Source organism: Aptenodytes patagonicus, chromosome 1 (assembly GCF_965638725.1).
Source record: "Aptenodytes patagonicus chromosome 1, bAptPat1.pri.cur, whole genome shotgun sequence".
In the NCBI taxonomy this organism is placed as follows: Eukaryota; Metazoa; Chordata; class Aves; order Sphenisciformes; family Spheniscidae; genus Aptenodytes; species Aptenodytes patagonicus.
The window spans coordinates 215665388-215678739 of record NC_134949.1 but is presented as its reverse complement, the minus strand read 5'-3'; the positions used below and the strand labels follow the sequence as shown (position 1 = coordinate 215678739).

At 46.1% G+C, this 13352-nt stretch overlaps 1 protein-coding gene across 9 annotated transcripts in view; it reads left to right on the top strand.

Annotated features, from left to right (window-relative positions):
* AMOTL1 (angiomotin like 1) overlaps positions 1 to 13352 on the top strand; it is an 89526-nt gene that overhangs the window by 60821 nt on the left and 15353 nt on the right. For all 9 annotated transcript variants that reach the window (XM_076328273.1, XM_076328270.1, XM_076328274.1 and 6 more), the window contains 3 exons: positions 1760 to 1904; positions 2977 to 3066; positions 9842 to 9987. In XM_076328273.1, coding sequence (XP_076184388.1) covers positions 1760 to 1904; positions 2977 to 3066; positions 9842 to 9987 — 381 coding nt within the window. The remainder of the gene's footprint in view (positions 1 to 1759; positions 1905 to 2976; positions 3067 to 9841; positions 9988 to 13352) is intronic.

Sequence of the window (13352 nt, the reverse complement as noted above, 5' to 3'; positions counted from 1 at the left end):
CCATGCATCAGCAGGGTGGGGAAGAAGGACCTGCTTTTCTACATGTGGTTAGGGAAAATGTAACAGGGCTTCCTGGAGCTCCTGCTTTAAAAAAACAAAACGGAAAGTCAGAATAATCTGACTAAGTTTGTAGTTCACCCAAGAAGGAGTGTCGTAGCGTTGGATATGGCCGGTTCAACAAGTCATCCTTTTCTTGGAGCTGTGGAGAATTGTCAGCTGAGAACTGATCTACGTATGGTACCTTTTAATGTCATGCATGTAGTGGAGCGGCTTATATGTGTGTGAAATATTGGCGAGCTGTTAGATTGCCACTGCTGTGAGATAGGTGATGTGATACCCAGCAAGGTACTAATCCAAAGCTGCTGGTGTCACAGGGGCCACACCGTGGGCTTTGCACATCGCCACTTGTTTCAGCTCTTGTGCCTGAGGGAGCTGAAAGCAGAAATCAGGGAAGGTAACCGGGTTTCCGTATCACAGCTCTGCCAGGCTTTCCTCCGTGCGTGGTTCGGAGGTGCCACGTGCCCATGCGCCGTATTCGAACAGAGTGGCCCTGGCATCATGGGAAGCGCAGGTCCAGGCTGCTGGAGCCTGGCTGCAGGTTCCTATGCAGACAGTGGGGTGACAGTTCCAGTGTCCCTGGAGCTTTTATTCTGCAAGTACTGCAGCTGCCAAATTACACCTAAAGCTTAACGAGCCCTGGAGAGGGACCTACCTCCACAGCAAGTGGAGGTAGCTCGCACCTTGGCTTCACAAATCACAAATCCGTCCCACCCACGGTTCAAGAGGCTAAAAAAGCACCAGATATAGAAAGGTATGTGGGAGGCTATCTATATCTCATGGTTTTCCAGCCTGTGCACATTATCAAGTTTTTCTCCACAAACACAAGGGCCAGGCATGCAGGAGCAGATTCCCACATCGGTGTTGATCATTCCTGCAGCAATGGTTTTAGCAAAGCTGTAATGCTTAACATGACATTAGCTTATTAAAAGAGTTGGATGGGATTGACCTGAACAGCAAAACTCTGCCCGGGACTATCCTCCTGTCAGTCTTTTGGGCTCAGGTCTTAAGATGCAAGTTCACTGCAAAGGGCTTCCTCTGTATGCCCTGCCTGCAGTTTGCCAGATTTCAAGGAGATGAAGTTAAGAAGATTAAAAACCCAAAACAATTGGTTTGGTCTGTTATAGAGAGTTTCTTCTTGTATAGAGCAGTCTTCAGTCAAGGATAGAAAGCAGTGGACCGCAATAGTTTAAAACTGACATGAGGTCAGAGACGAGCCTAAAATGCTTCTGGTGGCATGCAGAACTCAGAGCTAAGTTTTGGATCAGGGATCTCGCAGAATAATAAATCTTGCCTTCTACAACCCTTTCTAGGAAAGAATACAGCCTACACAAATACACCGTTTCCTGTGTTTCTCCTCTTGGATGGAGTTAAAGCAGCCACCTCGGTAGTAGAGAGAAGGCAACCAAGCAGTTACATCAAGTCCAGCTCACCCCAAGCTTTTCTGGGAGCTGCCAGCGGGGTGGCATGGGGTGTTGTGGCATGGTGAGCTGCCCCGCAGGGCGTTTGCAGGAGTCTCCACTGCAGGAACCTCCAGCACCGCCGGGGGCTTCACACCATCCTCTGCTGGGGAGATTGGTCATTGCAGAGCTGGTGGCGCGAGCATCACCCTGACCCCCACGCCCCATCAAAACGCGCTGGGCAAATGCTGGGATGGGACGCATTCCTGCTGGGCTTTAACGGGAGCTCTCTCTCCTTTCAGTTTGAAATAGAGATTCAGAGGATTTCAGAAGCTTATGAGGGCTTGGTCAAGACCACCACTAAGAGGGAGTCTCTGGACAAAGCGATGAGAAACAAACTCGAAGGAGAAATTAGGAGACTTCATGACTTCAACAGGGATCTCCGTGGTATGTTACACTTGCTTGTGTGTGGGTTTTTTTCCCTGATTGACATGGTGTTTCACTTCTCACAAGCTCCAGAGCAGCAGGCTTTAGAGGAGTAGCTTCACACATGTTTTAGATAAACATCTTGAGAAATCAGACCCTGCTCATTGGCATAAGACAAAACTGCTGTCACCCCCCTGGTGGCAAGGAAACCTTCTGGCAAAATATTAGTCAGCTTCAGATGGTGCCTTTGCATTTAGCACTTGCAAATATTGGTTTGACAGCAAGGCCACCAGTCCCGAAGTCTTGTCCAGCTCTAATGAGCTGAAGAGCAAGTTGCAATACAGAGCAATACTGTACAACCCATAAATCTCAAAATTCAGTGGCTTCACAAACCAGTAGCAAGTATCAAAGGGTATGTCTTTTTTGTATTAAAAACATAAAATTGAGGGTATATCCTTTTGAGAAAGCAAATGGAGGATATGTTGGGTAGCTATTACCTGTCCAGGTTCCTGATGGGGGCACTTTGGTACCTCCTTGTGCAGTGAGATGCCTTCTGCAAGCTGGCTCATGCTTTTTGCAATGGTGCAAGGAGGGTTGCGTGGTCTTCTTGGAGGAGGGAGGCACCTGAAGGCAGGACCTTCCTGGGGAAGCTGTCCCTGGCTACAGAAAACTGCTCCTTTCCCAGGGCATCCCCAAGGATTGGTGTCACTGGGCTGTGGGCTGCCTTCTCCCAGGGTGTCTTGCTGCACGAGGGGCAGCATTCCACTGCAGGAAGGCACCTATACCCTTGCAAAGCTGGGTAATTCAGATTGCAAATGCCTTGTGCATTTTGGACAGTGTGAGAGATGAACTGCCTGGGCACATCAGCCGCGAATGGCAGAGGCTTCTCGCCCAGTTTCTGTAAATCTGAATGACACAGCTTCATGGAATAGGTCAAAGGCCTCATCTTTTATGTATGTGTCAGCCTCCATTTTAATGTCCTCCTTCAGAGAGTCTATTTATACTGCTCTGCTGGCATGCATCTTATTTTCTTGGTTGGCCCACAATTTTATATACATATATTTATACTTAAGGTATTTCCTGTTTTTTGCAGAACGACTGGAGACAGCCAATAGGCAGCTAGCCAGCAGAGACTTTGATGGGCATGAGGACAAGTCAACAGAGGGCCTTTATGTCACTCAGAGTGAGTACTGTGCTAATCTGTTTTGAAGGTGCATATATATATATGCACACATATATATGTGCTGGAGTGGAGGTGAATACTTTGCTATTAATTGTTATTGTCCTTATGGCTTGGTTTTACTCAGCTAATTTGTCACATCCTCTTATTTAAGCTGCAGACTGGATTGTTTAGGCTGGTTTTTTTTTCCTCTCTGAGCACCAGAACCAGGCAGTGGGAGTTAATGGTAACACAACGTAGCTTATTTTTGATAAATAATCTCTGGAGATGCATGCTTTTTAGAGAAGCCAGATTCTTCTGTTGGCTGGTATAAGCCCAGAGCAACCTCTGCTGACTGGTTGTCAGTGGCAGGGGTTGACTAACAGGAGGCAGAGCAGAGTTGGACCCACCTTTTCACAAAGGATGGAAGAGACAAAGATTTTACAACTTCTACTGCTATGAAAAACATCCATTCCTGTCAAGTTTTAGGCTCCCGTAATGACTGAGCACAGTGCTGCGGCGTTTCCCTGCCATGTGCTGATGGCTCCATGTGACCAGCCAAACCAAAACCCGAGCGGCTGGATGCTGCATGACAGCGCGTGGCTTCTCACGTATCCTGAGCATCTTCAGTACACTTCCAGAAGGGCTTGACCGCCTGGGAGCTGTGCAGTACCTTGCAGGTTTAAATCCCATTGAAGCTAAATGCTGTGTACAACTGATCCTTCTATTTTATTTATTGCACCACAAGCTTCCTTGGAAGATGAGCTGCAACTGCAAATCCTTAGGTGGAGAACTGGCCACCTCCATTAGCAGTGTGGTGTTTGATACCACTCAGTGTGCCTCACTGCCAGCCCTGCAATGTCCACCTGCTGCTCCAAGTGCAGGAGAGCCTTCTCCTAGCTCCCACCAGCAGTGACAATGCCAGCACGGCAACTTCGCTAATAATTGTGCACGTGTGCACAAACCAGAAGAGAATCTAATGATCTTTTCCATGACTGTGTTACCTTTGCCATATTAGCAGAAGCCATAGGGGCATGTAGGTACTGCTGCGAATCCAAGGGGATGATCTGTTAAGAAAATAGCATCGCTATGCAAGTCTTGTCATCCTTGGGAAGAGTTCAAACAGGGTAAGTTGCACAGTGCTAACTGCAGACTGGGGTCTGCTGTCTTCATATAGAGACAGCCTGGCAGTGTTCCCATATGCTGGTAGCTGCAAGGGGGAGTTAAATCCCCAGGGTGGACTGAATTTGAGTCATTTTCCAGTTCATAAACACACTCTGTGCTTCTACTGATAAATATCTAGCAATAAAACTTTGCGCTGTGCACTCAGCATATTACTGCTATCAATTCACTGCTTATGAACAAATATAGCTTTTTGTATCCTATCACATAAGACAGGCTGGATGCTTGGAGTGTCTCCTGGCTAGGCCAGAGAGCTAAATGTTACCAATGTGATGCAGAGTGCTTCCAAGAATAGAAAAACGGGCACATGCAAAGCAGGTCCTCTTCAGTCACGTTCTTTGGGCTGCTGGGGCACATGCAGTAATGACCTCGATATCAGGGTATCAGCCTAAAACACCCGTCTGAGAGCCCGTAAAAGGTTTTGCTTGGAACTCCTCTGTTGCTGACTGCATTTATATCCTGATGTTTCTGAGTCTTCTGCAGGGGCAGACCATGACCCGGGTTGCACCTCACTGCCAACCTGGGGGTTTTGCAAGCATGGTCTGTACCCTCCTCATGTCTTTTGATGGGATGCTCAGGCAGAAAAATGAGAGGAGAAGGGGTGCAACTTATTTTAGCTGCCATGTGTACACTTGTCTACTGAGCCTGAAATAGTCATTTTTAGACGAGAAAAAATGGTGTCTACATGCGCTCCCATCAGCTGTTGCAATTTTGTTGTGAAACTTGTGTTTGGTTTTTTCCTAAGGGTAGTAGCTTATTAAGTCAGATTAGTAAATGCAAATCTTAATTTTCATTAGAAAAGCAAAAGCAGATTTCTAATCCCTACGTTTGTGGAAAACAGCCTGAAAACATGACCCTTAACACGCCCAACCCAAGTTATGTAAAAAGATTCCAACATCAGTAGGTTCCTACAAGCTATCATTTTTAAGGCAGTCTTATGATGAGATGAAGAAGGAAAGATAAAACTCTTGAGGTTTTTTTAATGCTCGTTCTTGGTAATACTGCAAATGCAGAATTAATACTGTGGTAAAACTCCAGCAATAGGAAAAACTCCCTGAAAAAGCAGTCTGACAAGGCAGGACATGCAGGGATCATTTCTCGTTCCTTGCACAGGTGTCCATTAGCAGTGCAACAGTGCAGAGCAGTTGTGCGCTCTGAGGTAGAGACCAGAGGTGACAAAAACTCTTATTTTTTGTAATAGTAATAGGCAAAGCCAGGCTGCATGCCTCAAGGTATTAAGTGCTAGGCATTTGTGCCTAAGAAAAATGCTACTGTTGTATCGGGGGTAGGAGAGAACTCACAGCCTATTAGTTTCATGATAATTATGTGATGTTTTGTCAGTGAAAAAGATTCTTTTAAGGAAGAACATGGAGCAGCGACCGATGAAGGTGTATGGTGCCATACAGGTGAGAGAAGAGCCAGGCACGAGGAGGCTGAAAGATGCTGTAGAAAGGGAGGGGCAGGAAGACTGAGGGTGGTTTCAAGGGCATAGGGCAGAGAGAAAGCTTATGATACAGCATATCATGGGAAAAATTTGTTTTAGTGGAGTCTGAGAATTCTGTGTGTTTTTCTGGGATTTCTGGACTTACAGACACTCTGTCAGAGCAGGGGTTCCTCCAAGGGGCTGTTTTTTCAGGTGTCTGAGGCAGATCGAGGTCTGTGCCCATCCATGTGGCTCTGCACCCATTAGTGGGGATGTGTAGACAGTTTTGGCAGTGTGTTAGTAGAGCCTCATGTTTCATGGGAGCATGCCGTGGATGTGCCGCCTACGACTTGTGCATATATCTCTGTCCCAAATATCCCAGGCAAAGAAATATTCCCATCGAATGAATCCAACCAAAGAAAATGCTCACAGTACATGTTTTTGAGAGCGGGGTTTTGGGCAGACTAAGAGCCATTTGGTATTGAGACAGGAAATAATCAGGGCAGAGGCAGAAGTTTCAGGGGCGAGTGAAAGGGAGCTCCTTGCCCTCTCATTTCACAGCCGTGAGCTGCATGCAGGGAAGCGGGGAGCCGCTGTCCCCCTGCACCCAGAGGCAAGGGCACCTGCGCAGGGAGCAGCATCCTGAATAAACGGTGTCGTATAGAAAAATGTGTGTGTTCTGCGTGACTTCCCCCTGCCCTCCGAAGGGGAGTGGGAAATCTGACTTCAGTTTTCAACAAGTGAAGGTCAAATTCTCCGCTGACGTGCACTTTATAACATGCAAATGGAAATGTCCTAACTGTAAATCAGACCATGCTTAAGCTGCCTGCGATACTTCGTAGGGTAAGGAAAGCCATCACGAGTTTCAATGGAGATTGGTGACTTCCTCTGACAACAAGCATCAAACCTTTCTGCATCCCTGCTTAGGTCGGTGACCACAAGTAACCACGTACTGAACCATTTATTAAGTACATTACAATTGATCATAATTATTAATGCCAATGCAGAATCCCTGTTAATCACCACGTGAGAAAACAGACTCAGGGACCTCGAGCATGACCTCCTGCAGCTTCTCAGCCTTTTCTTGGTGCTGGTGTGGTCCAAACTCCAGAGGGCTGTTGGGAATGTGCTGTTTGTAAGCGAAACTGCAGGAAGAGAAGATTGCAGTGAGCTGTGTTGGCATTTGGCTGGGACGCAGGGGTTAACACAGCCACTCCTCATGAAGCATGCAGGGTGGACCTGTGCTATCTGTAATATAGTGTTTAGTTATAGTGGTTTTGAGGGCACACATTCAACTGATATAGGCAAATGGTACGTTAAAAACATATTTCTCGTTTTTCTTTCAAGACTGATCAGATCAAAACCTTCTGTTAAGCATGAGGTCTGTGTGAAAAGCTGGGGGTCACGTGAATGTAGTGAAGGGGTGGCAGAGATTGAATGTATCTTTCTGTCTAATGTTTCTGCTTCAAAGCAGGGTCAAGACTGGTCTACTCTTGGTGTACCTACCCAGCTTGACAACTCAAAAAGCCTGTTTGTGAAGCACCAAAGCAGGCTTTTGGCTTTAGCTCCTCTTTCTTCTACCGAGCCACAGAGTATAATGTCCTCAGTGTGTTGAGGTACAACAGTCAGAGACAGTGGGTGGAAAACTGTGAGATTACAACCGTAAACTACAGCAAAGAAGCCTTTTGGGGACTGTTCAGTAATGGGATGTAGCAGTGACCCACCAGAAAATAGAAATAGTTATTAGCTGGAGTCTGTTAGGTAAAAACTACATGCCTGGGCAGAAGGTACACGCAAGTGTAGCACAGTAAAACAGTATTTTTAGACTTTAAGGATATCTGTATGTACTTGGGAGAATTTAAGGTTTGTCCAACACAGACCTTCTTTACTAAAAATTAATGTAATATAGGAAAGTACTTATAAAATGTGCCTCCAGCATTTTTCAGGGAGAAGCTGATGTGCAGAAGTGTTGAGAGCTGTTAAGTAAATTTTTCTTGTCGGCTTTCTAGTGGGTTCAGTGGTCATTTTGTGTACAGCATAATCTTGTCCTCCTTTTAGGGGGGGATAGAAAATGTAATGCAGCAGAGCAAGCTGAGTGCTTTGAGTTCCTCACGTGAAAGTTGAAAGTGAAGGTCCCAAGTCCTGTTTTTTATGTGCTGTCCTCCTATAGTATGGGTTTCAAATCTGGAGCACAGGAAGTGTGGTCCCAGCATGAGATGGTGGAGTGCCACAGAGCTGAAATGGCATTCACCTTCCAGCTTCTTCACCCTCTAGTGAAATTAGCTGCTTGATAATTTGCCCAGATTTACACTTTTGTACAATGGATATTAAAGTTCCTTCTGGTGAATCTGATTGAAGTAAATGTCTTTGCGTTGAAGGAGGAGACCTGCATGTCCAAGATAAAACTTCTTGCTGACGTGGGAAGATTAAGACCACGTCATACCGAGATGGCTCGTGGTGGCAGTTGGTGGCGCAGTGTGCGCGGCACTCACTGGGCTTTGCTTGTGGACTTTGCAGAGGTCAACGTGCTGGTGTTGCTGCCAGGGAATGTTTTTGTGAGGTGCTGAATTCCTCCTTTTAGAATAAATGGGAAGATGGCCGGGTGGGTATGGGCTCACCTCGGCCACTTGTGCCTTGTTCCGCATGGCTCAGCTTGTACGCGTCACACCTTGCTGCAGGCACCTACCGGTAGTGTGTAAATTAAACCTGTTCTCATCCCGCCTGTAATTAAGGAAGAATAAGGCCCTTCTGGGGGTAGTTCAGGTCTGAAATGGGCCGGCTTTGGCCACGTGAAGTTTCCTGACCGTCCTTGGGGGGAGGTGGATGGTGGGGCTTCCAGCTTGAATGGTCACGCTTGGGTGTGATGGGATGGATATGAGGGGCAGATTTTCCATGTTTCGATGTTTTTGGAGCAACTTCTCACTTCAGTTAAAAAATAATAAATTGTGTAATGCTGTGTTTAAAAAATAAAAAAATCAAAACAGCGTTTAATTGACACCAAATTAATTTTTGGAGGAAATTTTCCTTCCTGGAGGCTTGCCAAGTGCTCTATTTTTGTTGTCATTCAGAACAAAGGCCAGATTTTGAAATCTCAGATTTCACTGAATGAAACCTCCATCCCCTGCTCCCTCCAATCATTAACTGTTTGCAGGCCGGTGTCAGGGATCTAGTGATTGGCCCATGATGCTCGTGTTCCCTGAAATGGCTTCTCAGCACTGTCAGGGCAGAGGTAGATGGAGCCGAGCCTTTCCCCAGGCAACTTGCCAATGAAGTCAATGGTGGGCCTGCAATTTGTTGCCGAAGAAAAAGATGTGAGCAAAGCTGAATTTGGCTAGGTTTTTTTTTTTTAATGTCATTTTGAATCTTACCCAAAAAAGGGATGATTTTTCAGCACAGAGGCTACCTACACATTTTAGTCTCACTCCTGGTGCTTTAAGGAGCTTAATAAGGGAGAAGCACCGATTGCTGGAGGCTTAGAGGAGGATTGGAAAGTCACCCAGGGCCCCCACAGGGTTGAAATGCCTCCCACAGCCCCCCTTTCTCTGTATGGCCAGAGAAAGCCTGTTCAGATGCCTCCTATCTTATTCTTCCTTATTGCTTTCCCCTCTTTCAATTTTCAAGCCGTCCAGCACGGATTTGTGTTTATTATTTGGCTTCTTCACATGTTCTGTATCTCATGATCTCCATCCTTGCAAATAAAATGGACTGGGCACGGCACAGCCCGCATCCACATGGCTGAGGTTTCTTGCCCCTTAGAGAAGGGCAGCAGCATCCAAGCTGGCAGCTATAAGCAGTCCTTGACATAGGCTGTCCTCAAGCAGGGCCTGGGCATTGTGTGGGAAAGGAGTAGCTGGTGCAAGCCAAAATTTTGCTGGGGAACGTGCTAGTAGTTCAGCAGAATGGACAATTATGAGGCAGTGCTCAGGTCCACAAGCTCTGCTAGTGCAGATGCAGCCCAAGCTACCACTTGTTTCTGCTGCTGGCACTCACGTAAGGCTGGGCATTGAGGGGCTGAGCCTTGGCAGTAGAAACTCCTTGCCCGCTGTGTCTCAGCACTGTGTTGTAATGGCCCCACTTGCTGCTGCTTCACATAATTTTTGTTTTTCTAGGGATGTGGCAGCTTACCTCTGGCACGTGACCCAGGGCCTGTGAGCTGTCCTCCTGGAGCAGCTCTTGTTCTTGTCTTTCTTCCAGACAAAGAGCACTTGAAGGAGAAGGAGAAGTTGGAGATGGAGCTGGCAGCTGTGCGCTCTGCCAACGAGGACCAGCGGAGGCACATTGAAATCCTCGACCAGGCCCTGAACAACGCACAAGCCAAGGTCATCAAACTGGAAGAGGAGGTGAGGCATGGGGAGCATTTCTCTGCTCTGAGGCTAGCGGTGGCTCATGGTTAGGGCTTTCTCCATCCAAGTCCCGAATCTCTTCTAGCCATGGTGTGGCAGGTCTTCCTGTTCCCCTTGCACTGGCTCTCTTATAGAGAAAATGCATAGTTATACAATACTGAGCCAAACAAGCAATAAAAGGAGACCACAACCATAGATGTTTTCAGAGCAGAGCCTTCAACGTGTAACCAGGAGCAACACCAAACTCAGCTAGCTGGTGTCTGAGGTAATGGTAGGACTTAACAGAAATATCAAATAAAAAGCTGACTGCTCACTGACTTGGGACTGCGATACAAATATGTGATGTTGGTGCATCCCATTTCTTCCCAAAGAATGCCAGGAGGCTTTTGAGACGTGCACAGCAGTGCAGGGCTTCGTAACTTCGCATCTGAACGGTGGTCTTAAAATAACTGACTGATCTGGCTGGAGGCAGACCTTTCAGGATTTAGAGCTATGAAGAGCTACAAGTTTTATGTGAGAGCTGGAAAAAAACTATCATACTATGAAACCCAAGAAGTGCCATCTGTGCAAAACTCCCAAGAGGTCTTTAAGGCTTCTGTAAGCCTGATAGTGAAAATAGGTATTCAGATGGGAAGAGAAATCCCAGGAACAGAGGGCTCTTCAAACTGACAGACAGGTACAGAACAACATCTAGTAGCTGGAAGCTGGAGTTACACGAATTCAAAATGGAAATAATGCTCAGTTTTAACTGTAACTAAGAGTGATGTCAGTTCTCCATTATTGGAGGTCTCTGAATCTCAATTTATTTTGTTCCTTAAGACCTTCAACCAAAAGGTGTGGATTTAATAACTGAAGGTCTATGCACTCTGGCAGATCAGGCAAGACTGTCAAAACAGGCCTTTTTGGCCTTAAAATCTCTAGCCCTGTGACCAACAAAGAGGGAGGATGTTTTATGGGGAATAAAAGAAACATAATCTTTACTATCTGAGCGGGAAGGCCATTGGTGAGGGGAAGAATGCTCACCTAGCAGGCTTCGGTAGAGGTTCATGCTCTGGTACAGGCTGCTGGCATGAGTTTGGGCAGGTCTGTTCCCCTTCGGTGCTGCATTTCCCACTTGCACCCTCCCCAAGGCTGGCCTGGGTGGGAATCCATGGGAGCCCGCTGGGTGCACGGATGCAAGGGGTCTTGTGAGGAGCAGGGAAGGTCTTTTGTCAAATACCTGCAAGTAACTTAAATGCAGTTCATTGTCTTGGAAAGATGAAAGGTGAATTGACCTCAGTGATATTTGAATGTTTTTTATCAGGGTATCCAGCATGACAGACACCCCCACCCCCGTTAGGCTAATTAATGGTTACTTAGAGTCTGGAAGACTTAAGGTACTATATGTAAATGGTGAAGGCATTGCTGTTTTGTTCCTGACCATTAGACCATTCTGACTTCCTATTTAGGAACATTTCAAAAACTCCATTGCAGGCAATGGATACACTCAGCAGCAAGAAGAGGATCACATTAAGTTTAATTGCTCCTTTGTTAGTTAGACTGAAGCCTGCTCACCGTCCCAGTGTATTTGGGGCAGTCCCTTTGGGGTAGCTGCAGGAGCTAGCGTACCTTTAATCTGTTCATAATTCACTTGACACTGTTTGCCTTAAAGGCAACCAGAGGTTTTCTATTTGCATTTCATTATGAAGTGGCTGAATAAAGGAATGTTTTTAGGTGGCAACACCTGCTCCTGCAGTTGCGGCATCTTGCAGGGGATGGGAAGAAATACATTTAGCTCCTGTCTGCTCCACTGACTGTCAGTGTGGTATTGGCAGGTAACATTGACTTGCTGAATACACAGCAGTGAAGGCAGCAGAAGCATAAACGCAGATTTCCAGGCAGGTGGTATAAGAAGCTACCCTGTGCCTGCTGGGTTGCAGTAAATACATTTGCAGCCTTAGGGCTCTGTCTCTAAGAGCTCTGCAGTTGTCAGTTCCTCACCTAGGCATCCAACAGAAATGTGCCTCTGCTGGGGATCAGAGCTAGGATCCTGGATTGTGGACTGGTAGAGCTGAGAAGAGGGCAAATGTTCCCCTCTAGAGAGCTGCTAACCTCCTGCCTAGGGCATGGTAGATGTTACGGAGGTGGTAACCTCCTGCCTGGGGCATGGTAGATATTATGGAGGTGGTAACCTCCTGACCAGGGCACGGTAGATGTTACGGAGGTGGTAACCTCTTGCATAGGGCATGGTAGAGCTCAGGGGTGACAACATATGAGGGTGATGCTACGGTATTTGCCAGAGTTTGTCTGTCAGAGCTCTCAGCCTGAGCAAACCCACATTGACCTGGTAATGTTTAACTGCTTTTTTCATTCTAGGGGGAGTTCAAATGAATTTTATGCCAGCTGCCATGTTGTAATTGTTCAAGGCAGTGTCATGCAGCTCAGGTGAAGTGCAGTTAATCTGTGGCTGCCAGCGTGTGCCCAAGCTCCTGTGCTCCCTTTCCCTTGGTTTTGGCCTGTTTCATCACTAAATCAGAGCACCTTTTCAACAGTCTCCAGTGTTTCTGGAGCTTAATTTGACACATATGCAGCAGATATTGTTGAAGTTTTGAACCTTCATCTTAAACCAGGGATTTTTACTATAATTTGGAATATATTGAAGGAAACACAAAATCACTCAAATGAAAATGACTGTTATTATTAACAGAGCTCTACCTCATGCACTGCTTTGTAAATCCACCCAGATTTCTTCTACCACCAGAATGTAATTAAGTTTAAAAGCTTTTTAAATCAAGGCTTGAGAAGTAAGCAGTAGCTACTAAGTTGAATTAACATAAGATAGCGTACTATGTAAATCTACATTATCCTGAGTGCCTGCTAGTAGAAGGATTTAATTAAAAAACATGTAGGTGGTACTATCACCACATGTCATTGAGGAGTCTGCTTCTGGAATCATGTGTCTGGTCCACACTTTGGATAGAAGACTGAATAATATAGAGAGGGTTCAGAAAACAGCTGTAGAATTTATTTGAGGCCCAGAAGCTGTTCTTTGCTGTGAACAGTTAAAGTGAAGAGGTGGCTGAGCTCCAGTCCATGCACATGAACATGAAGAAGGGATTGCTGTCAGCCAGATTAAACGTTGCTCTTTAACATAAGAAGAAATAATGAGATGCAGTGTTTGGGGGCTGAAGCTGAGCAAGTCAGGCCAGAAATAAAGAGTTAGAGTAATTAACACTGAAACAACGTATGTAGGGTGATAGTGGATTCTCCATCTCTTAGAGTCTTTTAACTCAAATCTCATATCTATAGAATAGATACTGCATAGCTCAAACTGGAGTGATGTTCCTAGTGCAGATATTTTTCCAAGACCCACTCGTCTTTGC